This window comes from Artemia franciscana, chromosome 5 (genome assembly GCF_032884065.1).
Source record: "Artemia franciscana chromosome 5, ASM3288406v1, whole genome shotgun sequence".
Lineage (NCBI taxonomy): Eukaryota > Metazoa > Arthropoda > Branchiopoda > Anostraca > Artemiidae > Artemia > Artemia franciscana.
Genome location: NC_088867.1, coordinates 23,344,578 through 23,362,451, shown reverse-complemented (window position 1 = coordinate 23,362,451; position 17,874 = coordinate 23,344,578). Strand labels below are relative to the sequence as shown.

The 17,874-nt window shown below is 36.1% G+C and overlaps 1 protein-coding gene across 3 annotated transcripts; it reads right to left on the bottom strand.

Annotated features, from left to right (window-relative positions):
* Positions 1-256: 256 nt before the first annotated feature.
* LOC136027127 (4-hydroxybutyrate coenzyme A transferase-like) lies at positions 257-16,496 on the bottom strand. 3 transcript variants are annotated; one of them, XM_065704084.1, is made up of 5 exons: positions 16,284-16,496; positions 14,582-14,826; positions 6,270-6,485; positions 4,337-4,599; positions 257-510 (listed from the first exon to the last, which is right to left on the bottom strand). In XM_065704084.1, the coding sequence occupies exons 2-5, from the start codon at positions 14,637-14,639 to the stop codon at positions 406-408; spliced, it is 642 nt and encodes a 213-aa protein (XP_065560156.1). In that variant the 5' UTR covers positions 14,640-14,826; positions 16,284-16,496; the 3' UTR covers positions 257-405. The 3 variants fall into 3 exon arrangements, with proteins under 3 accessions (XP_065560156.1, XP_065560159.1, XP_065560155.1); XM_065704087.1 differs by lacking the exons at positions 14,582-14,826; positions 16,284-16,496 and adding an exon at positions 10,222-11,233 and having other exon boundaries at positions 257-513; positions 4,339-4,599; XM_065704083.1 differs by lacking the exons at positions 14,582-14,826; positions 16,284-16,496 and adding an exon at positions 10,222-10,392.
* Between the last annotated feature and the right edge of the window lie 1,378 nt (positions 16,497-17,874).

Below are 17,874 nucleotides of genomic sequence, written 5' to 3'. Positions count from 1 at the left end.
CAGGTCATCCACGAGTGAGGAGAGAAGAGTTCGTAAAAAAGGAATTGAAGAAAATTGGAAACTCTCGGGAGGGTATAAAGTGGGATGCTTTGAATATATTGGGATGGAGAAGGAGCATGTGCAGCTGTACTGGCCTAACACTTGGTGCTGCATTAAGCTGTTTGCAGCACCAGTAGTTATAGACCTACTAACCCTTTAGGATCCTTTTGGACAACCGGAATATCCGTAATTTTGCTCATAATTTCCACAATAAATATTAATACTGAACGATTTTATTAATTAGTAATAAAGAAATAACTTGAACATAGAAAAGTTTCACAATCAATTATGGCGAGGGCATACATTTAAGCCTTTCAAAAGCTGCTTTCTCTAGTCCTTCCCGGTGGTCTGGATGAGCAACTTGAATCAGAGCATGTGCTCTTTGTCTAAGACTCTTTCCAAAAAGATAAGCAATTCCATACTCTGTGACAATGTAGTGAACGTGTGCTCTTGTAGTAACAACACCAGCACCTAAAACAAAAGGCCAGAGTCAAAATAAATGAAAGAGGTGGCCAGAAAAAGAAGACGGAGAAAAAGCAACAAGAGAAAGAGATAGAAAAGTAGAGACAAGAATACCCTGAAATTTTACAATAAGAAATTCCAGCAAATCCCCAGAGACCCATATCCATACACGTTATCCACAGAACCATATCCAAGGTCATCTAGGTTTCTTTGAAGTACCAAGTCAAGAGCGTCAAAATTAAAATATTTTTTGCCCTCTGGGGCAATCTCAGGTCTAGTCACACCTGAAAACCGACATTTCTTAAATTACTTCCTTTGGTTGTTTCAAAATTATCAAGTTTTAGGGTAGTATCACGTTTGCGTCATTGTTGTCGCGTTGAGCCATGAAAGTAACAAAGTAAAACTAATCAGTAGCCAGCCTATATAGACCAGTTGAATTCCCGACTGTTCCTAATTTTTTAAGATACTTATGGCTGTGTAAGTTCCCACTTAATCAATTGGCTTGTTTACCATTCAAAAGGTGTAAACTCAGTCTTTGTCTGGCCTTTCAATCAGTGAAAAACACGTGTTGTTATATATTTTTATATTTTGGGCGAGTTGGAGGTAAGGTTCAAGCAATTACTCCTAATCTATTCCTAGATACAATGTCGATGCCAATATCACTAAACGAGGAGCTATAGGAGCCTCTGGTTTCCAATCTACACTTTTGACTGTACTGATATTGCTTACCTATGTTAAAGTTAATGTCAAATTCCAAATTTATAAAATTCGTTTAAGAACTTAAGCGTAAGGGAAATAATTACGTTCGAAAAAAGGAGGAGGTACATCAGAGAAACCTACTGTAGTATTTTCAAGCACTTAAATACAAATGTGTGAAGTTTCGGATTTTTGCCAGAAGAAAGGTCACAGATACGTGTTCGTTTTCTTTTTTTGTTAACCCTAGGGACGACTGTATGGAGCCCATGGTCTTAGAAGGTCAGAACGGGACTCATTCGAATGTAAGTGAAAAGTTCTAGCACCCCTTTCAAGTGGCCCAAAAGTTTGGAAGGCAAATAGCCCGGCTCCTACGCCTCTTTTTCCCCCAAAAAACATTCAATCAAAATTCTCAGATAGCCGTTTGATTTAGCATAGTTGAAAGGTCCAATAACAATGCCACTAGGGATGATAAAATCCTTCAAAATCCTTCAGGAAAGGGTTGTAAGTTATGCAACTCGCATATTATTTACATATAGTATTTGTTATCGAGAAACATTATCGAGGAATTTTTTTTTTGGAGTGGGATTTTCAATAAGAGAATTTTGGCGCGGAGAGAAGTTTCCAGGAGGATTTTGCAAGGAAAATTTTACAAACGAACGGGGAAGGGAGGAAGTGATTTCCTCGTATGGTTTAAAAAACGTTCAGAAACTAATGGTTTAAGAAACCGTCAACTTAAAACGAAAGAGAGGTTATTCCGCATATGAGGCAAGGCTACCCCTTCTTCAACCCTCTTTACATTAAAATTAGCAATTGAGCATACTTATTATCATTTTACACGAACAACACAGTTAAAAGTGAGGGAACCTGGTGCAGAAAAACTTATGCCCTATTTACCATAGGATAGCTTTTAGAGCAGGAGGGAAGGGTTACTAAATATCTTATTACCGAAAAAATCCAACCCTGGTCAATACTGTATGCCTCTTCCCCTCTCTTAATATTGAGCGTGAAGCATCTCCTCAGAAAAATTGAGCCATGAAAATGTACTTTTTTTGTGTTCATGGTGTTCCCACGATGACACACAAAAGTAAGCACGAACTCTTTAACACAAAGTTGGTGACCATGGTTACAGCGGTAGCAACAACCTAGTATTGACCGAACCAAAGCCCAAAGTAACTAAAAATTCAAAAAGGCGTTTTTTTTAACAAGATGAGTTTGAATTTGGATAATTATGTCAAGATACGATAACTCGGATATTGGTTTTTATCTAAAAAAAAAAAAAAAAAAAAAAAAAAAAAAAAAAAAAAAAAAAAAAAAAAAAAAAACTTATCACGAATATTATGCATTGGCACTGTTTCTGTTTTCTGTTTCTGTTTTTTCTTGCCTGTTTCTGCCTGTTTCTATTTCTGTTTTTACAAAAAACAGAACAGAAAACAGAAACAGGCTACCTGTTTTTGTTTAACCTGTTTCTGTTTCTGTTCTGTTTTTTTTTCATCTGTTTTTTTCCGTTTCTGTTTTTTTTTTATCTGTTTTCTGTTTTTTTTTCAAATGCCGCGCTGTCTAGCGGGCATGATACCGAAACGCATGATACCTACCCGTACCTACCGTACCGAAACGCACATCTAGCGGGCATGATACCATGATACCGTTGATTTTTGAATTTAAACAAAAAGGGAATAGTTGTGGGAAAAGTCAAAGTCATGGCCAATTGTAGAAAAAAGCTAAGACCGATTGTCCAATTAAGTGGGCAACCCAGTCAAGGTTAATTTTACCCCTTTGATTGCCGTTGTGACTGTCTCCCATTTATGCTACACCTCTCCGTGCATGCATGTCCCTTGACAATGCCGAAATAGTCAACCCGTTGACTACGGGTTGACTACTTGAAAATTTTCCTCTCATGTATGTCACTCCACAATGCTCAACTAGAGTCAACCTCTCATGCTAATTCACGGCGGGGTAAATCTGAGCGGAAGAGAGAGATAGAGAAAGAGAGAGAAGCTTGAACGCTATACAGTGGACATGGGCTAGATGGGAACCCCATATGACAATGTCTCTACTGTTGGTATATGTATAGCGGATGGCTATTACCGCTTGAGCAACGGTCTAACCATTGACGGCTTTAAGGATTCGTGCTTTAAGCGGCAAACATGGGCTCAATGAAACCCCATATAAAAGAGGAATATAGCGTTGGTATTTACTTAGAGCAATGGGTTACCGCTAGAACAGCGGTCCAACAAGCCACGGCTTGAAGGCATCCGTACTTTAAGCGGTGAACCTAGACACCTTTGTATGTGTGTAGCGGAGGGTTATTACCACTTGAGCAATGGTCTAACCATAGAGCGTTATAGAGCGTTGGTATTTGCTTAGAGCAATGGGTTACCGCTATAGCGACGGTTTAAATAGCCTCTAACTTAAGCGGTGGACATAAGCTAGATGGGATGACTCTGTGTCTGTCTGGTATATATTAGCAAGCAGCGGTCTAAGTAGCCTCGGCTTGAAAGCATCCGTGCTTTAAGCGGTGAATATAGTGTTGGTATATGCTTTGAGCAATGGTTTACCGCTAAAGCAACGGTCTAAGAGCAACTAGGGTAAATTGTCAATTATAAATGACATTTAAGCTTGAAAGGAATATAGCATTGGTATCACCCGATTGGACACATTTTATGACAAATTTCGCCCCCCCCCTAAAAATACGCTAGTGTGTTGAATTACACGAAGTTGCTCATCTTTTGTATGTGACTACAAGGATTTAACAAGAAGATGTTTTCTTTCCTATTAGAAATAGAAGAAGTAAGGAAAAAACAGGAAAAACAGCTGTTAAAACAGCTGTTTTTTTTAAAAAACAGCTGTTTTCTGTTTTTTCGAAAAACAGAATAGATTACAGAAACAGGTCACCTGTTTTTGTTTGACCTGTTTCTGTTTCTGTTCTGTTTTTTTTCCAACTGTTTTTTTCTGTTTCTGTTTTTCTCAAAAACAGAAACAGTGCCGATGCTTAATCACGATCTTATTAGGAAAAGATCATGAAAGTGTAGAACAGGGTGCTTTTTGAAGAAGTGGGATTTTGCGTGAGTTTTTTTTTGTGCTTTTTGCCGATTGATGAATCAGAAAAGATTAGAGGAAAGTAACATTCAAGAAAGATCACCCCTTTAAGAACCGGTATAATCTTTGATTCACCCCGTTTTGTTGTTGCAGGAAGGGCTAAGATAGGTTTTCCAGCTTCAGGGCAAATGGCTGCACCTCTAAGGAAATCTACTTGCCCACCAAAGCCTGAATACATTCGAGTGCCAATGGAATCAGCAGCAACTTGTCCAGTAAGATCAACTTCAATGCAGGAATTAATGGCGGTCACTTTTGGATTTTGAGCAATAATCGGAGAGTAGTTTACCCACTGAACATCTCCCATTACTAAAAAACAAAGAAAAGTATTATTCGCCACACTACGCAAATCTGCCAATATCTTTCATGGTTGCGGGGCAACTGTAGGGCCAACCTAGTGAAGAACCAACTCTAACCCATAGTTAAGAAAGTTTAAAAATCGATGCCATTTGAAACTTATAATCGAATTATAATTATTATTTTGATTAATTCCAAAAATTCCCAGAAATCTAATAAAATAGTATTGGATCGAAACGATATCACACAAGATTGAAGCAAATGGATTGAGGTTGTACCCGTATAGAAACTTCCATATAGACCTAGATATTCCACATTGATCCCAGTTTAAGCTTTTTTAAGAAAAGTTAAAAGCCAATTTAAGAAAAGTTGGCTTTTCTCTGGAATTTATTTTATTTCAAGATTTTTCAAGTTAGAATTGCAAGTTTTTGTATCCCCCTGAAAAAATACCCCCCCCCCCCCAAACAAGATCCTTGACAAAGCCTTGACCGTGATGACGTATTTTTTGAAATAAAACGATATTTTAACACACAAATATAAATTTGGTCAATAAATTACAATAAATGCCCAAAATATACTGACTTGTTTTTTGTTGTTTTTTTTTCCCAGGAATTCACGGTTCTTTTTTAATTCTTTAGTTGATGATCAAAACATTTTTCAGACTTTCTTAAGTATTATCTTTCGAAAATATTTTGACACAAAAAAGTAAATTTGGCCAAAAAACTATATTTTTTAAAAAAGAATTCACGGTTCATATTTATTTTAAATTTATAATCCAAATAATTTTATCGGAATTTTATATTAATAATTTCCGAAAAGAAACTGCAGTGGTGCTGTAACCTGACACATGAGATTATTTCCAATTGTCACCAATCATCTTTAATAAGTAGCCACCACTTCCCAGTGTTTACTGTCTAAAAAAAGTTTGACTAAATACTTATTCGATTAGATCAGAAACAGCAGTCAGTCAAATATACAACTAACAACATAATCGTTTTGTAGGTGACTGTGGGCCCGCTGTTGAAAATAAAGAGGCATAGGCTACAATCAGAATGTCTGTAACAGCTTTATAATATAGGATACAACCCCAAAAAACATAAGGGGAGGGAAGGTGTTGCTTTTAATAACTTTTACTATATTAAAAAATACTTGGCAGAAGTGGCAATCCTGCTTCCATATTCAGCACCGATGCCACGATCTACAACCTTCATGCGCACTGGTACTGTTAAAAACCAAAAAAAAGAGAATGAAAGATGACAAGTAGTAACAGCGATAACGAAAGGTTTTCCTTAGCTCACTCTTCGGCTCCAGATATGCCTTTTTATGGATTCTGCAGTCCTTTCAAGCTTCTTTTATGTTGCAGGGAAGGATGAGCCTCATTCCAAAAACTATCTCAGCCCCCCTAACCCTGTGAGCATTAATAGTACGTTGGTACTATTTTCACTGTTACTGTTAAAACAAAAAAAGAATGAACGATAATAAATAGTAACAGCGACGACGAAATTTATTTTCCATGACTCATTCCTTGGTTCCCTATGCACCTTTCTATGGACTCAACAGAGTCCTTTCAAGCTTCTTATATATGGTAGGGGAAGATGAGCCTCATTCCAAAACTATCTCAGCCCCCCCCTCTCACTCTGTAGGCACCAATAGTATACGCAAAGATGCTATTTTATACTCACAAACAAAAGGTTTGTTATCCAAAAAGTCATAGAGTTTCTTGGAACCAATGCAAAAAGAGCCAACTATTTTTCCTGGTAAAACTTTCTTATGGTGATTTGTAACACAGCCTGCTTCAACCAGGTCAACAACACCGTCACTAAACATTTCAGAATGAATTCCCAGATCTTTGTGATCCTTTAAAGCTGCTAACACAGAATCTGGAATGTTGCCAATACCTAAAATAGGAATGATTTCAAATATTATGGGATCATAATCTACAGTTGGTGTTACTATTAATATATGATCCTAATGTACTTGTTGTTAGTAATAGCTAAATAATTTCTTAGACCATACTCTTTTACATTTACTCTTAAAACGGAAAGAAAAGTGTAAAATGAGTAAAACTTTTAATTAGGACAATAAACTTAAAAAACTTTTTTAAATGAACTTAATCAAAAATTAGGTAAGAACCATATGTATTTGCGAATCTCTAACAATAAACTAACCTGAACTAACTATTAACATTCAAAATAAAGCTTAAAATAAAACGAACTTTAGAAGTGAATTGAAATCTCAATTAAAAAGTTTTCACCAGGTAAATTTCAAATGTCAATGAAAAAGTCTAACCTGAGTTACACGCAAGATATTACAACAAATAAGACTGTTTCATTTTGTACGAACCTTGTATTAGAAGATAACTACAGTTACAGCGTAGCCAGTGCGGTACAACTGTAAACTCTTACCTGAAATTTAGAATGTCCCGGAACAATAGGGTACATTTGAACATTTTCTGCTACATACAAATCGCCGGGTACATTTTGGCTTCACTTACTCCTTTCGGACTCGTATGGTCTGTTCAGGTTTTAGTTTATCGAAAGTTTTCTTCTTGTTACGGTAAATTGCTAACCTCTGTTCAGATGGTGCAAATTAATCTCTTGCCGCAGAATTTGGTCAAAAGATCGGTAGAGTTGTTTTCAGAACGTTGGCGACACTGAACAGTCATACAAAGTGTGATACAGAAGTTTCCCTGCGTTATGCCTGTGTGTGATTGCCTTATTCAGAATTGTTTCGAAAAACATCATCCATTGTTTATCATATGTGAGTTTCGTCCATTTTTCCTTTCTATGTTGTTTTTTAGTATGTGTACATTTATTCAAATTACTTTGCTTTTTATTTTCTCTTATTTTTTCATCGATAAATGCTTCTGGGTGTGGAACCACAATATTTCTACATTTAGTAGCATTTGTATAGAAATTTGTTTCTTTTTTCAAAGTCCACCGTCTTAATGCAGAGTTTTACCCATTTTCTGCTTTCATTTCATTTTCATTCTAAGCATCTATTAATGCTTACAGAGCCATAGGTAATCATACACAGGCAGGGGGGGGGGGCTTAGGGGCTGATTTACGAAAAAATATTCCAAACAATACGGAAAACCTGGGATTTTGCACATTTTAAGATAGGGACATGTATAAGGGAGAAGCGGTGGAGGTTTCAGCCTTCTTCTTTTTAAATATTGGAATATTCTATAAAATTAGTTTATCAGTTTTTTCCGAATCAGTCTCCGTCCCCTGGGGGACGGTGAGGTGTGATGCTGGCCACCAGAACTTTACCACTGATGGCCAAGACTTGGGGCTTTACCACTTCTCACAGGTGAAAAAAGCCCAGAAAAATAGGAAGTCATTTTTAGACCTTAAATTAAGATGCTGCAAGCATCGGTAGTGGCAGTTGTCAAGTATGGCACGCTTCGAAAGCTAGATGATAGCCTGCACTAGATGTTTTACAGTAAACATGTTTAAAACTAGTTTTAGTACCTGTTTGAGCCACTGAACATCATATAATAAGCAGTATGAAGAATCTGGTTCGATCCCATTATATGGGCTATAAGAAAAAAATACAGTTCAGATATTAAGAGTGTTAGGTTACGATTCCTCCCTCACCCCCTCCTCGAAGTTATAAATTTCTAGAATTTACGGGCACTTTTTATTTACCTTATCAAATAAAATGTTTTACTATGTTATTATTCCCCCTCGAAAAACTCCAGGGTACGTCTCTGTTTTGGCAATCGAGCATGAGCCAAATAAAAACAGGTTATCCTCGAGTTGGCTGGGAAGGTATCTTAAAAGGATTTAAAGGAAACTGAAGATCCGTGGGAAGGAGTAAAGAATGAAGTTCAGAGCGGAGTGGGCTGATTTAAGAGCATTCACAGCTGTAATGGCATCAGGCGGCTTGCCGTCGTGATGAGTCGTAAGCATTAGTATTCTCAAAATGCCAGCAAGACGCTTTAGTATTTTTGTTATTTACTTGAAGCACTGAATCTACAATTAGCGAATCATAAGACACCCATCCTGATTCTTACAGAAGTATGATACAATATCATTATGTCAGCGTCAGTGTGATATGAAGAACAGCACCATTTCTTTGATCGCATTTCGCTCTTACGGTAGCCTACATTTTTGTTTATTTCAAGTTTTCAAGGGGGAGGGGGCTACATAACCCCGGTGGCACTCGTGGCTAACAAAATTAGCTGATTTTGATATTTCTTTATTTTTTAGAAGCAGTGTCTTTTATCAAAAACAACCAAAAACTAGTTAAATGTTTATTTAAATCCATGTAAATGTAACCTTTTATCTGTTTATTATATGCCAATTACATGATTGTTTTCACTGGCAGTCAGAAAGCTTGTACAAGGTTTATACATTAGGAAAGTTATAGCATGCTTTTAAATTCAGCATAGTTTGCAAACAAAATTAGCTGATTTTGATGTTTCATATCAAATTCATGCTTTCAAAAAAATTAATGATATTTCAAAAACATGCTTTTAAATTCAGCATAGTTTGTCGGCTAAATCATAAAATGTTAAGTCATGTGTTAAGATGGATGCACGCTTGAATAACCATGGCGAAAGAAGCAGAGTCAAACGTTCCAGAGCTAAATTCTTCAGAACGTTTTTGCCTCTTATTCTACGCTCAGAATCAGCCAACCCCCAAAAAAGTAAAATTCCCCTTCACTGTTTCTTTAACGTTCATGAATTAGTTCCTTATATCAATTTAAGACACCCCCCCTCCTCAACTTCAACTTCCTTGATGGATAAAGATGGACGGTTGGCCAGCAACTTATGTCTTGATAAACTACCTACTGAATATACTTTTACCTCTGCGGTTCACCAATTTGACGGCAAAACATTATTTTTGCCGCTAAATTACGCCATTCTTCATAAAAAAACGCAACATTCATAGGGACGTGACTTTTATAGGAGATTCCATCTCCTATAAAAGAATAAATTGAGCCACAATTCCAACCGCTTTTTTATGATTTTTTTTTAACAGAGAAAAGATTTAAACAACTTGAACTTCTAGTTCGTCCGATCTCCTAATACCCTCCTCTCTTTAATACGCACGTGTCTGTCAGAGTAAACTACAATTTTAAGAGACTTCTGAAAATATTTACAAAAACCATCCAAAGCTAGAAGGAAACAAGTGACATACAAAAACATACAAATGATTCGGTCTGTTTTACTTCAGTTTTATTTCTGGTTTCTTTTTCATCCAACTCAAGTAAAATATTCGTTTACAATGAGGTAGGAGTTACTGATGTAATTCCAATCTCTTTTTATTGATTCATGGTACTTACCTGATATTCGACCACACTTTGTTCTTGATCTGTAATGAAACTGGTTTTCTGTATCCATTCGGAGATAACCAGCTGATACTGAGCGAGATAAACGCTTTCTATACAGGTATATTTCAATTAAATATTTAATGTATAGAGGTGGTTAGGTTATTTTTTTAATATTATGCGCTCTGGGCAGCCTACTTCTCTTAATTCTCTGTTGTAGTTTGCATATTTTTTTTCTAGTAAAGTCTTTTATTTTCATCGTATTTTGGTATATATCATTATGATTAACCTAAATTAACTTCTTTAGTGTGGTCGGTATAACAAGCAAGTACCTGATTCATTTAAAAGCAAACATACCCATCTGCAATGTAGCGTCGTTGTCAACCAAATTTTCGGCAATTAGTTCCCCGATAGTTTTTTCTACGTCTGTCATCTTGGTCGTATGTCTCATACGCATAGGAGAGTCATGTTCTACCATAGAATCAAAATCAGCAGACTACCATAAAAATAGTTATACAAGCAGGGTACGTCCCTTATAAACTTTTCAATACCCTACATGCATGTAACCCTCTTCGAAAGTCTAAATTTTAAGCCTCGAGCTCTTTCCTAAAAATTCTGATGCTTTTCTTTTTTGAGTATGTGTAAAAATGATTTTTGTTGACATGTACCTATTTTTTTGAAAACGGTCATATTAGTAGTACATAAGTTACATTTATGTGATAGTCTAAATTTCCAGAGAATAATGAAACGATTTGAAAAACTTTTATAAACAAGCTAATGTACTAACTCATTTAGACACATAAAGACTAAAACTAAAAACACAATGTCAGGATAGACGAACACCAAAAATTACAAGGGTATGACTTCCAATACCCTGGCCTCTTATACTATTTTTGCCTAACACTCTTAGATGTCTGATTGTTGCAAAACCTTAAAAAAACTTCCGATTTCTTCCAAATCGTCTCATAATACATTATTTTCATGTTTCATGTTTTTTCTTTTACTAAGCAAGCGAATTTGCCCCCCCCTCCTTCAATGACTTTTAGTGTATTTGTCCATCACGACATATTTGTGAAACTTTAAATTATGGCTGCAATTACAGATCATGCTGCCTATTATTAAAACTATCAGCAGTGTTCAAAGGCAATAGTTTAAGGGGACAATTCCTCTCCTAGATTTTGACAAATATTCTTTTGTATATTCATAAAAATGAAAAGAGCAAAAATACCTCCACCTTAGATTTGGAAAAACATCCTTTTTTGTATCTTCACTATAAAAAAAACAACACTTTGTCCCTACATTTTCGTGAATTGGCCCCCCTGTAAGCATTAGATATCTATTAATATCTCCCCTTTTCGTTGATTAAATAAAAAAAAACTAGTTTTTTTTAACTGAAAGTAAGGAGCGACATTAAAACTTAAAACGAACAGAAATTACTCCGTATATGAAATGGGTTGTCCCCTCCGCAATCCCTCGCTCTTTACGCTAAAGTTTTTAATTGTTTTAAAAAGTAGAATTGTTGCAGGGTCAAACTTTAGCGTAAAGAGCGAGGGATTGCGGAGGAGACAACCCATTTCATATACGGAGTGATTTTTGTTCGTTTTAAGTTTTAATGTCGCTCCTTACTTTCAGTTAAAAAAAACTAGTTTTTTAATTTAATTTCTGAACGTTTTTGAATTAATGCATGTTTGATTTTGACTCTCTGTATATAAATTATTAAAATGAAATTTGCATATTAATTCTTTTTTTGGCTAAATGGCTTTCTCTTAGTTTTGATCAAACAATTTTGAGAAATAAGGGGTGGGGAAGGAGGCCTAGTTGCCCTCCAATTTTTCGGTTACTTAAAAAGGCAACTGGAACATTTAATTTTTAACGAGTGTTTTTACTAGTAAAAAATATACGTAACTTAAGAATTAACTTACGTAACAAACTTTTATATTCTTATATTTTTAATTATATATATGAGGGGGTTTGTCCCCTCGTTAATACCTCGCTCTTCACACTAAGTCTTAAGTTTTGTCCCAATTCTTTAAGAACGACCCCTGAATCAGAAAGGCTGTAGAATAAATAGTTGAAACTACTAAAAATACTTTAGCATAAAGAGCGAAGTATTTATCTCCTCCTAAATACCTCGCTCTTTATGCTAAAGTATTTTTAGAACCCCTAATATGCATAATAATCTCTGTTCGTTTTAAGTTTTAATGCTACTCCTTACTTTCAATTGAAAATGAAAACTTTTTCAACTTTTCATGTTTATATTTTCATTGTTTTTTTTAATAGCAATGCTAGAAAATCCTGCACCCTTTTCATTGAATTTCTCTTCCCCCATGAAATATTCCTCCAAGGAAAGATCCTCCCACATAGCCCCCTCCCCTTAACCCCAAACTCAAACCAAAAAATCCCCCTCAAAACGTCGGTACACTTCCAAATAACCATTACTGTATGTAAACATTAGTCACAGTTCGTAACTTGCAGCCCCTCCCCCAGGGACTGTGGGGTAGTAAGTCATCCCCAAAGACATAGTTATTATGGTTTTTGACTATGCAGAACAAAATAGCTATCTCAAAATTTTGATCCGTTGACTTTGGGAAAAAAATGAGCGTGAGAGGGGGTCTAGGCGCCCTCCAGTTTTTTGGTCAATTAAAAAGGGCACTAGAACTTTTCATTTCCGTTAGAATGAGCCCTTTTGTAACACTCTAGGACCACTTGGTCGATACGATGACCCCTGGAAAAAAAGAAGAAAAAAAAAATTATAAACACGCACCCGTGATCTGTCTTCTGGCAAAAAATACGAAATTTCCCATTTTTGTAGATTGGACCTAGAAATTTTTTTTACAGGGTTCTCTGATACGCTGAATTCGATGGTGTGATTTTCGTTGAGATCCTATGACCTTTATGGGGTATTTCCCCATGGGGTATTTTCCAAAATAAGGCAAATTTTCTCAGGCTCGTATCTTTTGATGACAAAGACTAAATTTGATGAAATTTATATATATAAAATCAGCATAAAAATCCGATTATTCTGATGTATCTTTTAGCATTTTTTTAGTTTCGTTTACTATTGAGCCGGATCGCTCCTTACTACGGTTCGTTACCACGAACTGTTTGATTTAAGATAATTCAACAATGATTTCAACGAATGTTTGTGAATTTTTTTAACCAGTTGTCCTGAAATATTCCTAAAACTTTTCCAAATACGGAGGCTGGATGATAAATGAATGATTGTGCTTGGCCCAACTCCTGAGAAACTAAGTTTAGCTGTCGTTTCTGGAAGTGCCGCTGTCAAAAACATGCGACTAGTCTTCTATCACCATTCCCCTTTGAGCATACTACAGGTAGACAGCTGCTGAATGCTGATAAATCCTCTCCTCTCCCAAGATTGACCAAAAAACATGTCCCCATTTCTCTATGAAAATTATTGCCTGCAATTATAATTCTTTTGCGTTTTCAACCTTCCTAAAGCATATTCTGACAGCATCCCGAGATTCTAATATATACATCTAATATTTCACCTAAATTAAGACATTTTGTTGATTTTCCGCTTAGTGAAATAGACTGTATGGATTCAGGCCCAAATAAACTAGCTTTGGCTTGGGGAAAGTCAAGAAATCTTTTTTTTTTATTTATTTATAAACACAGCAGCATAAAGTTAAACTAAGAATGGGTGGAGGTGTGGTTTGTCAGTTTCAATACGTCAAAAAAAAAAAAAACACTTAATTTCGAAAGCAAAAAATATAAAAGCTCACTACGTTTTTACCCCTAAAGGACAAAAAGTGGGCACATTAAGCCTTCATTAAGTTTGTTTGCCATCAGCTCTCACACGGGACGATCGGGACGATCACCTAAGCAAAGCGAGAACCTACAGATTCAGGAAGCTAGGAGTCGTTCTAAGATACAAAAACCTCCTCCCTGAGGAGTTCATTTTAAACCATTCATATCATTCATCAGACCAGTCTCTTTGTCTGTACTCCAACTAGCCATATCGCTGTTCTTCAACCGGTCCAGAATCAAGCAGCTTGCACAACAACTTCTACTGACTCTGATACGAAGCCCCTGGAGTTGAACCCTGACCATTCCAACGTGAGGTCTATGCCAGTGTTTTGCAAATACATTCCTTGCCCTCCATCAGAGGAGTTGCCAAAGCTTGTTTTGGAGAGATCAAAGCCTTTGCAATTCAATTATCAGCGTACAGGTCGTCAAGACCATCTTGTGCAGGATGCATCCCGCTAGGAATGCTCAAATATTAGTTTCGCCCGACGATCTGTTGCCATGCGGAATGGCCTTCCAACAGAGGTACTCGCAGAAAATCCTCCTCTCGAAGCCTTCAAGAGATGGTCTGAAAGACCTATATTAATCTAATTGTAGAAGAAAAAACTAATATAAACTACAAAAAAAATAAAAGCATGAACATGATACAAAAAAATAGGGATGCATAAGTAAGTGCATTTCTCTGCACTTACCTATGTACATTAATACATAAATTCCTGCTTATGAATTCAATAAAGTATTTATTACCAAAATTAATCATGTCATTAACGTACACCCTTTACATTGGAGAAGAGTCCCAAGACACAGAGAGGTCTTATTTGGGAAAAACTTCCTTCCTTCTTTACAAACGTTATCTTTGAAAGGAAACTTCAGGACAAATAAAAGCGTATAATAGAAGGGATCATCTTATGTTAGAAATAAAATACGTCGCAACATATAACAACCTTACCAATGATATACTTCACGCACTGAACAGCCATCCGAGAGACATCTACACTGACACCCATACTGCAAAACCCATGCTTATCAGGGGGCGAGACTTGTATAAGGGCTACATCGATAGGGACAATTCCGCGTTTAAATAGGAGTGGAATTTCAGAGAGAAAGATTGGTACACAATCGGCTCTACCTTCATTGACATTCGCACCCCCCGGATATTCGCACCAATGAAGAAAGAGTTGTCCCGGAATATTCCTGAAAAAGACGAAGAAACTATTAGAGTGAATTAAATTAAAAAACAACAAGTTTTTTTTAACGGGAAGGAGCGACATTTTTAGGAGCGACATTAAATCGAACAGAAATTACTTCGTATATGAAAGAGGCTGCTTCCTGATCAACGCCCCGTTCTTTACGCTAAAGCTTGACTCTGTCTCTTAACTCTACTTTTTAAAACAGTAAAAAACTTTCAAACTGTTCACTTAATGCAATTATATAACAGTTACATAAATTTTTTGAGGGAAGGGTGCTTCCAACTAGTCTCGGGAGGAGAGACGGGGCGGTACACATATATGCATGTTTTAATTTTAATGACCTAGCGGAAACATTAGGTTCCAAAACGGCTGCAATAATTTAAAGAAGGTATGCTACAAAATACGTATTTTTACAGAATATTAGAAGATTTGTTTCCGTTACAGAGATAGAAAATTTGGTTTCTATTGCTAGTTGTTTTTGCAAAGAACATTTTCAAACATCAAAGATATGGCAAAAACAACACTGAAGGCTTCAGGCCCAGGCTTCCAGCATTTCAGCGACTGAAAAAATGGTATATAATAGGCTGCACTTTGGAAACATTTAATATTTGAAGTATCTTGAAAACTAAATAAGACAAATAAGGATACAGCTATGCATACTGTCTGCGGTTTGAAATCAAGGGATAATGAGAATCCATATATAGAGGCCTGCCGCGTGCCATGCTGGGGCCCGGCGGCGAAGCCAGGCCCCCAGCATGGAACGAATCTGAAAAGATTCTACTCAAACCTTATGAGTAGGGAATAAAAAAGTCTAGATTATACAGATTACGCTGGACTAAGAAACTGAAAAAATATCTTTATGACTCTTAGGGATGAGGCCAAAGTGGATTAATGGGAAAGTTCACCAGCGGATACCCTCGGGGGGGGGGGGGGGGGGCTTAAAAATGCGATGAGTTTAAGTGGTAGTAGTAGTATTAGTATTATTATAATTCTCTATCGGGAACTGAAAGCACCAAATTCTTAGGTATGTTATGATGTTATATCCCTTATCTGAATATAAAATAACGAAAGGTTGCTTGCTGAGAGATTCTAGAATTTTTTTAATGTACATTGATTTGGGGCTCAATCCAGGAGTTTATTTCTAACACTGAAAAAAGCAGAAAGACTAGATTCACTCAAACCAGCAAAGATTTTAAAAAAGAGATGTCTATTTCTCTTTCATGATTATGAACAACATAAAGAAGTACTCTCATATTTTGGAAACTAATAACTTTAGGATAAGTCAAGGGATCCAGATGAGTGAGAACCCTGAGTCAAATATGAAAGGTCAAACTAAACTCACAAAAAAGACAAGAAGTATCTTCGTAGTTGGTGTTAGGTTATTTTCCTTTGTTTTTTTTTTTTTTTTTTTTTTTTTTTTTTTTTTTTTTTTTTTTTTTAACTTCAAGTCAGCTACATTACCTTGTTTTCGCATGTCAATGCTATCTGTTGGACTGGAAGAAGGACATCTACCATAGCTGGCGTGATGCAGCTATTTCGATGAATTTCGTCAAAACAATCTTCGCATAAGTAAATCGGCGGTGGTATTTCCGGTGCCAGAATTAAAGAAATCGCATGATCTTCACAAAGTTTAACTGCTTCTGTATCGCTTCTATTGGGACAACTTCCATGTTGACAAAGTGGAGCTTTCCAACCTGGGAGTAAAAAGGTAAAAACTTAAATCAGGAATACATTTGAGGGGGGGGGGGGGGGGCTGAATTTGAAAGTTGTGTTATCTGTGGTTCTTCAAGTTAGTTAAAGCAATATAAAGTAAATTCAACATCCTTTTTTTTCAAATAACTAGTAAATATTGAATATATTCCTTTCCACCCCACTCCCCACTCCTAAATGAGCTACACGATCAAACTACTGTAACTATGCACTTAGTAAGTTATTTCTTTTAAATTGCTGAAACAAAAGAGTAGGCTGAACAAATGATAAAATACGATAACGCTAAACACTAATCAACCCCCGAAATTACGCCCCTGCAATGCGTTGTCTATTACGAAGCCTGTTGTGACATTTATTAACATCAGTAGCGCAAAGCACGATTCTAAGAGAATATGTAAAGCATCATTTGTACAGTCTCATATTCTTAAATGTAAGACTGTCTTCTCCCTACTTTCCAAAGAACTTATGTTCTAAAAAGGATAATTACTGTCTTCATATCGTCCTTTTTGGATAGCTGCACTTTTCTGTTACACTATATTTATAGATATGCCATTCTATATTTATAGATATGCTATTCATATACCATTCATCTTTAAAATTAGATTCCAGCATTTCTTTGGTTCTTTTGTTCGCACGAGACACTTTAGAATTGTAAAATACTACTTTTATTTCCCTTAGATTTTCTTAACAATTTCCAAATTACTCTGTAAATTTTATCTGTTTATAAAACTGCGCAGCGTTTTGGCTTCACTGACAGTATTGCAGTGAAAATGCTGACGATAGTTTGAAATCATCAATATTTTGGGATATATTGTCTTACCTTTCACAGTATTGTCAAATATCCAGAAAGAGGTAAGGGTATCCTCACTTCTCTCTGGAAGACCATGGCATATATAAAGTATATATTTAAGAATCACATGGGATCATAAGAAGTTTGTAGAAATTCCAAACTTCAATGTGACAATAGGGGATGATATACAACGCTAGAGCCAGACAATTTACAAAAAAAAAACAACAAAAAACAACAGAACATAAACACCTAAAAAATACAAAGTAAAACTTGCAGAAAACGCTTATCATTCAATGCTCCCTTTTCCTGCCGATTCTCTAATCACCAAAAAACAATATATGTGGTGTAAAGCCAGGGACGTTTTTCCCCGCATTTTAGCGTAAAAATGGCAATACTCTTCAAAATTGTCCACCATCCATTTCCCTCTATCAATACTCAATATTTATCTTTATTTTTACTCCATATATATTTTACATATCTCAGATGCTGCTCCCAGAACGTACCTTCGAACTGTACAATGGGAAATTTCTGGATATAGTTTATTCCGCAAAT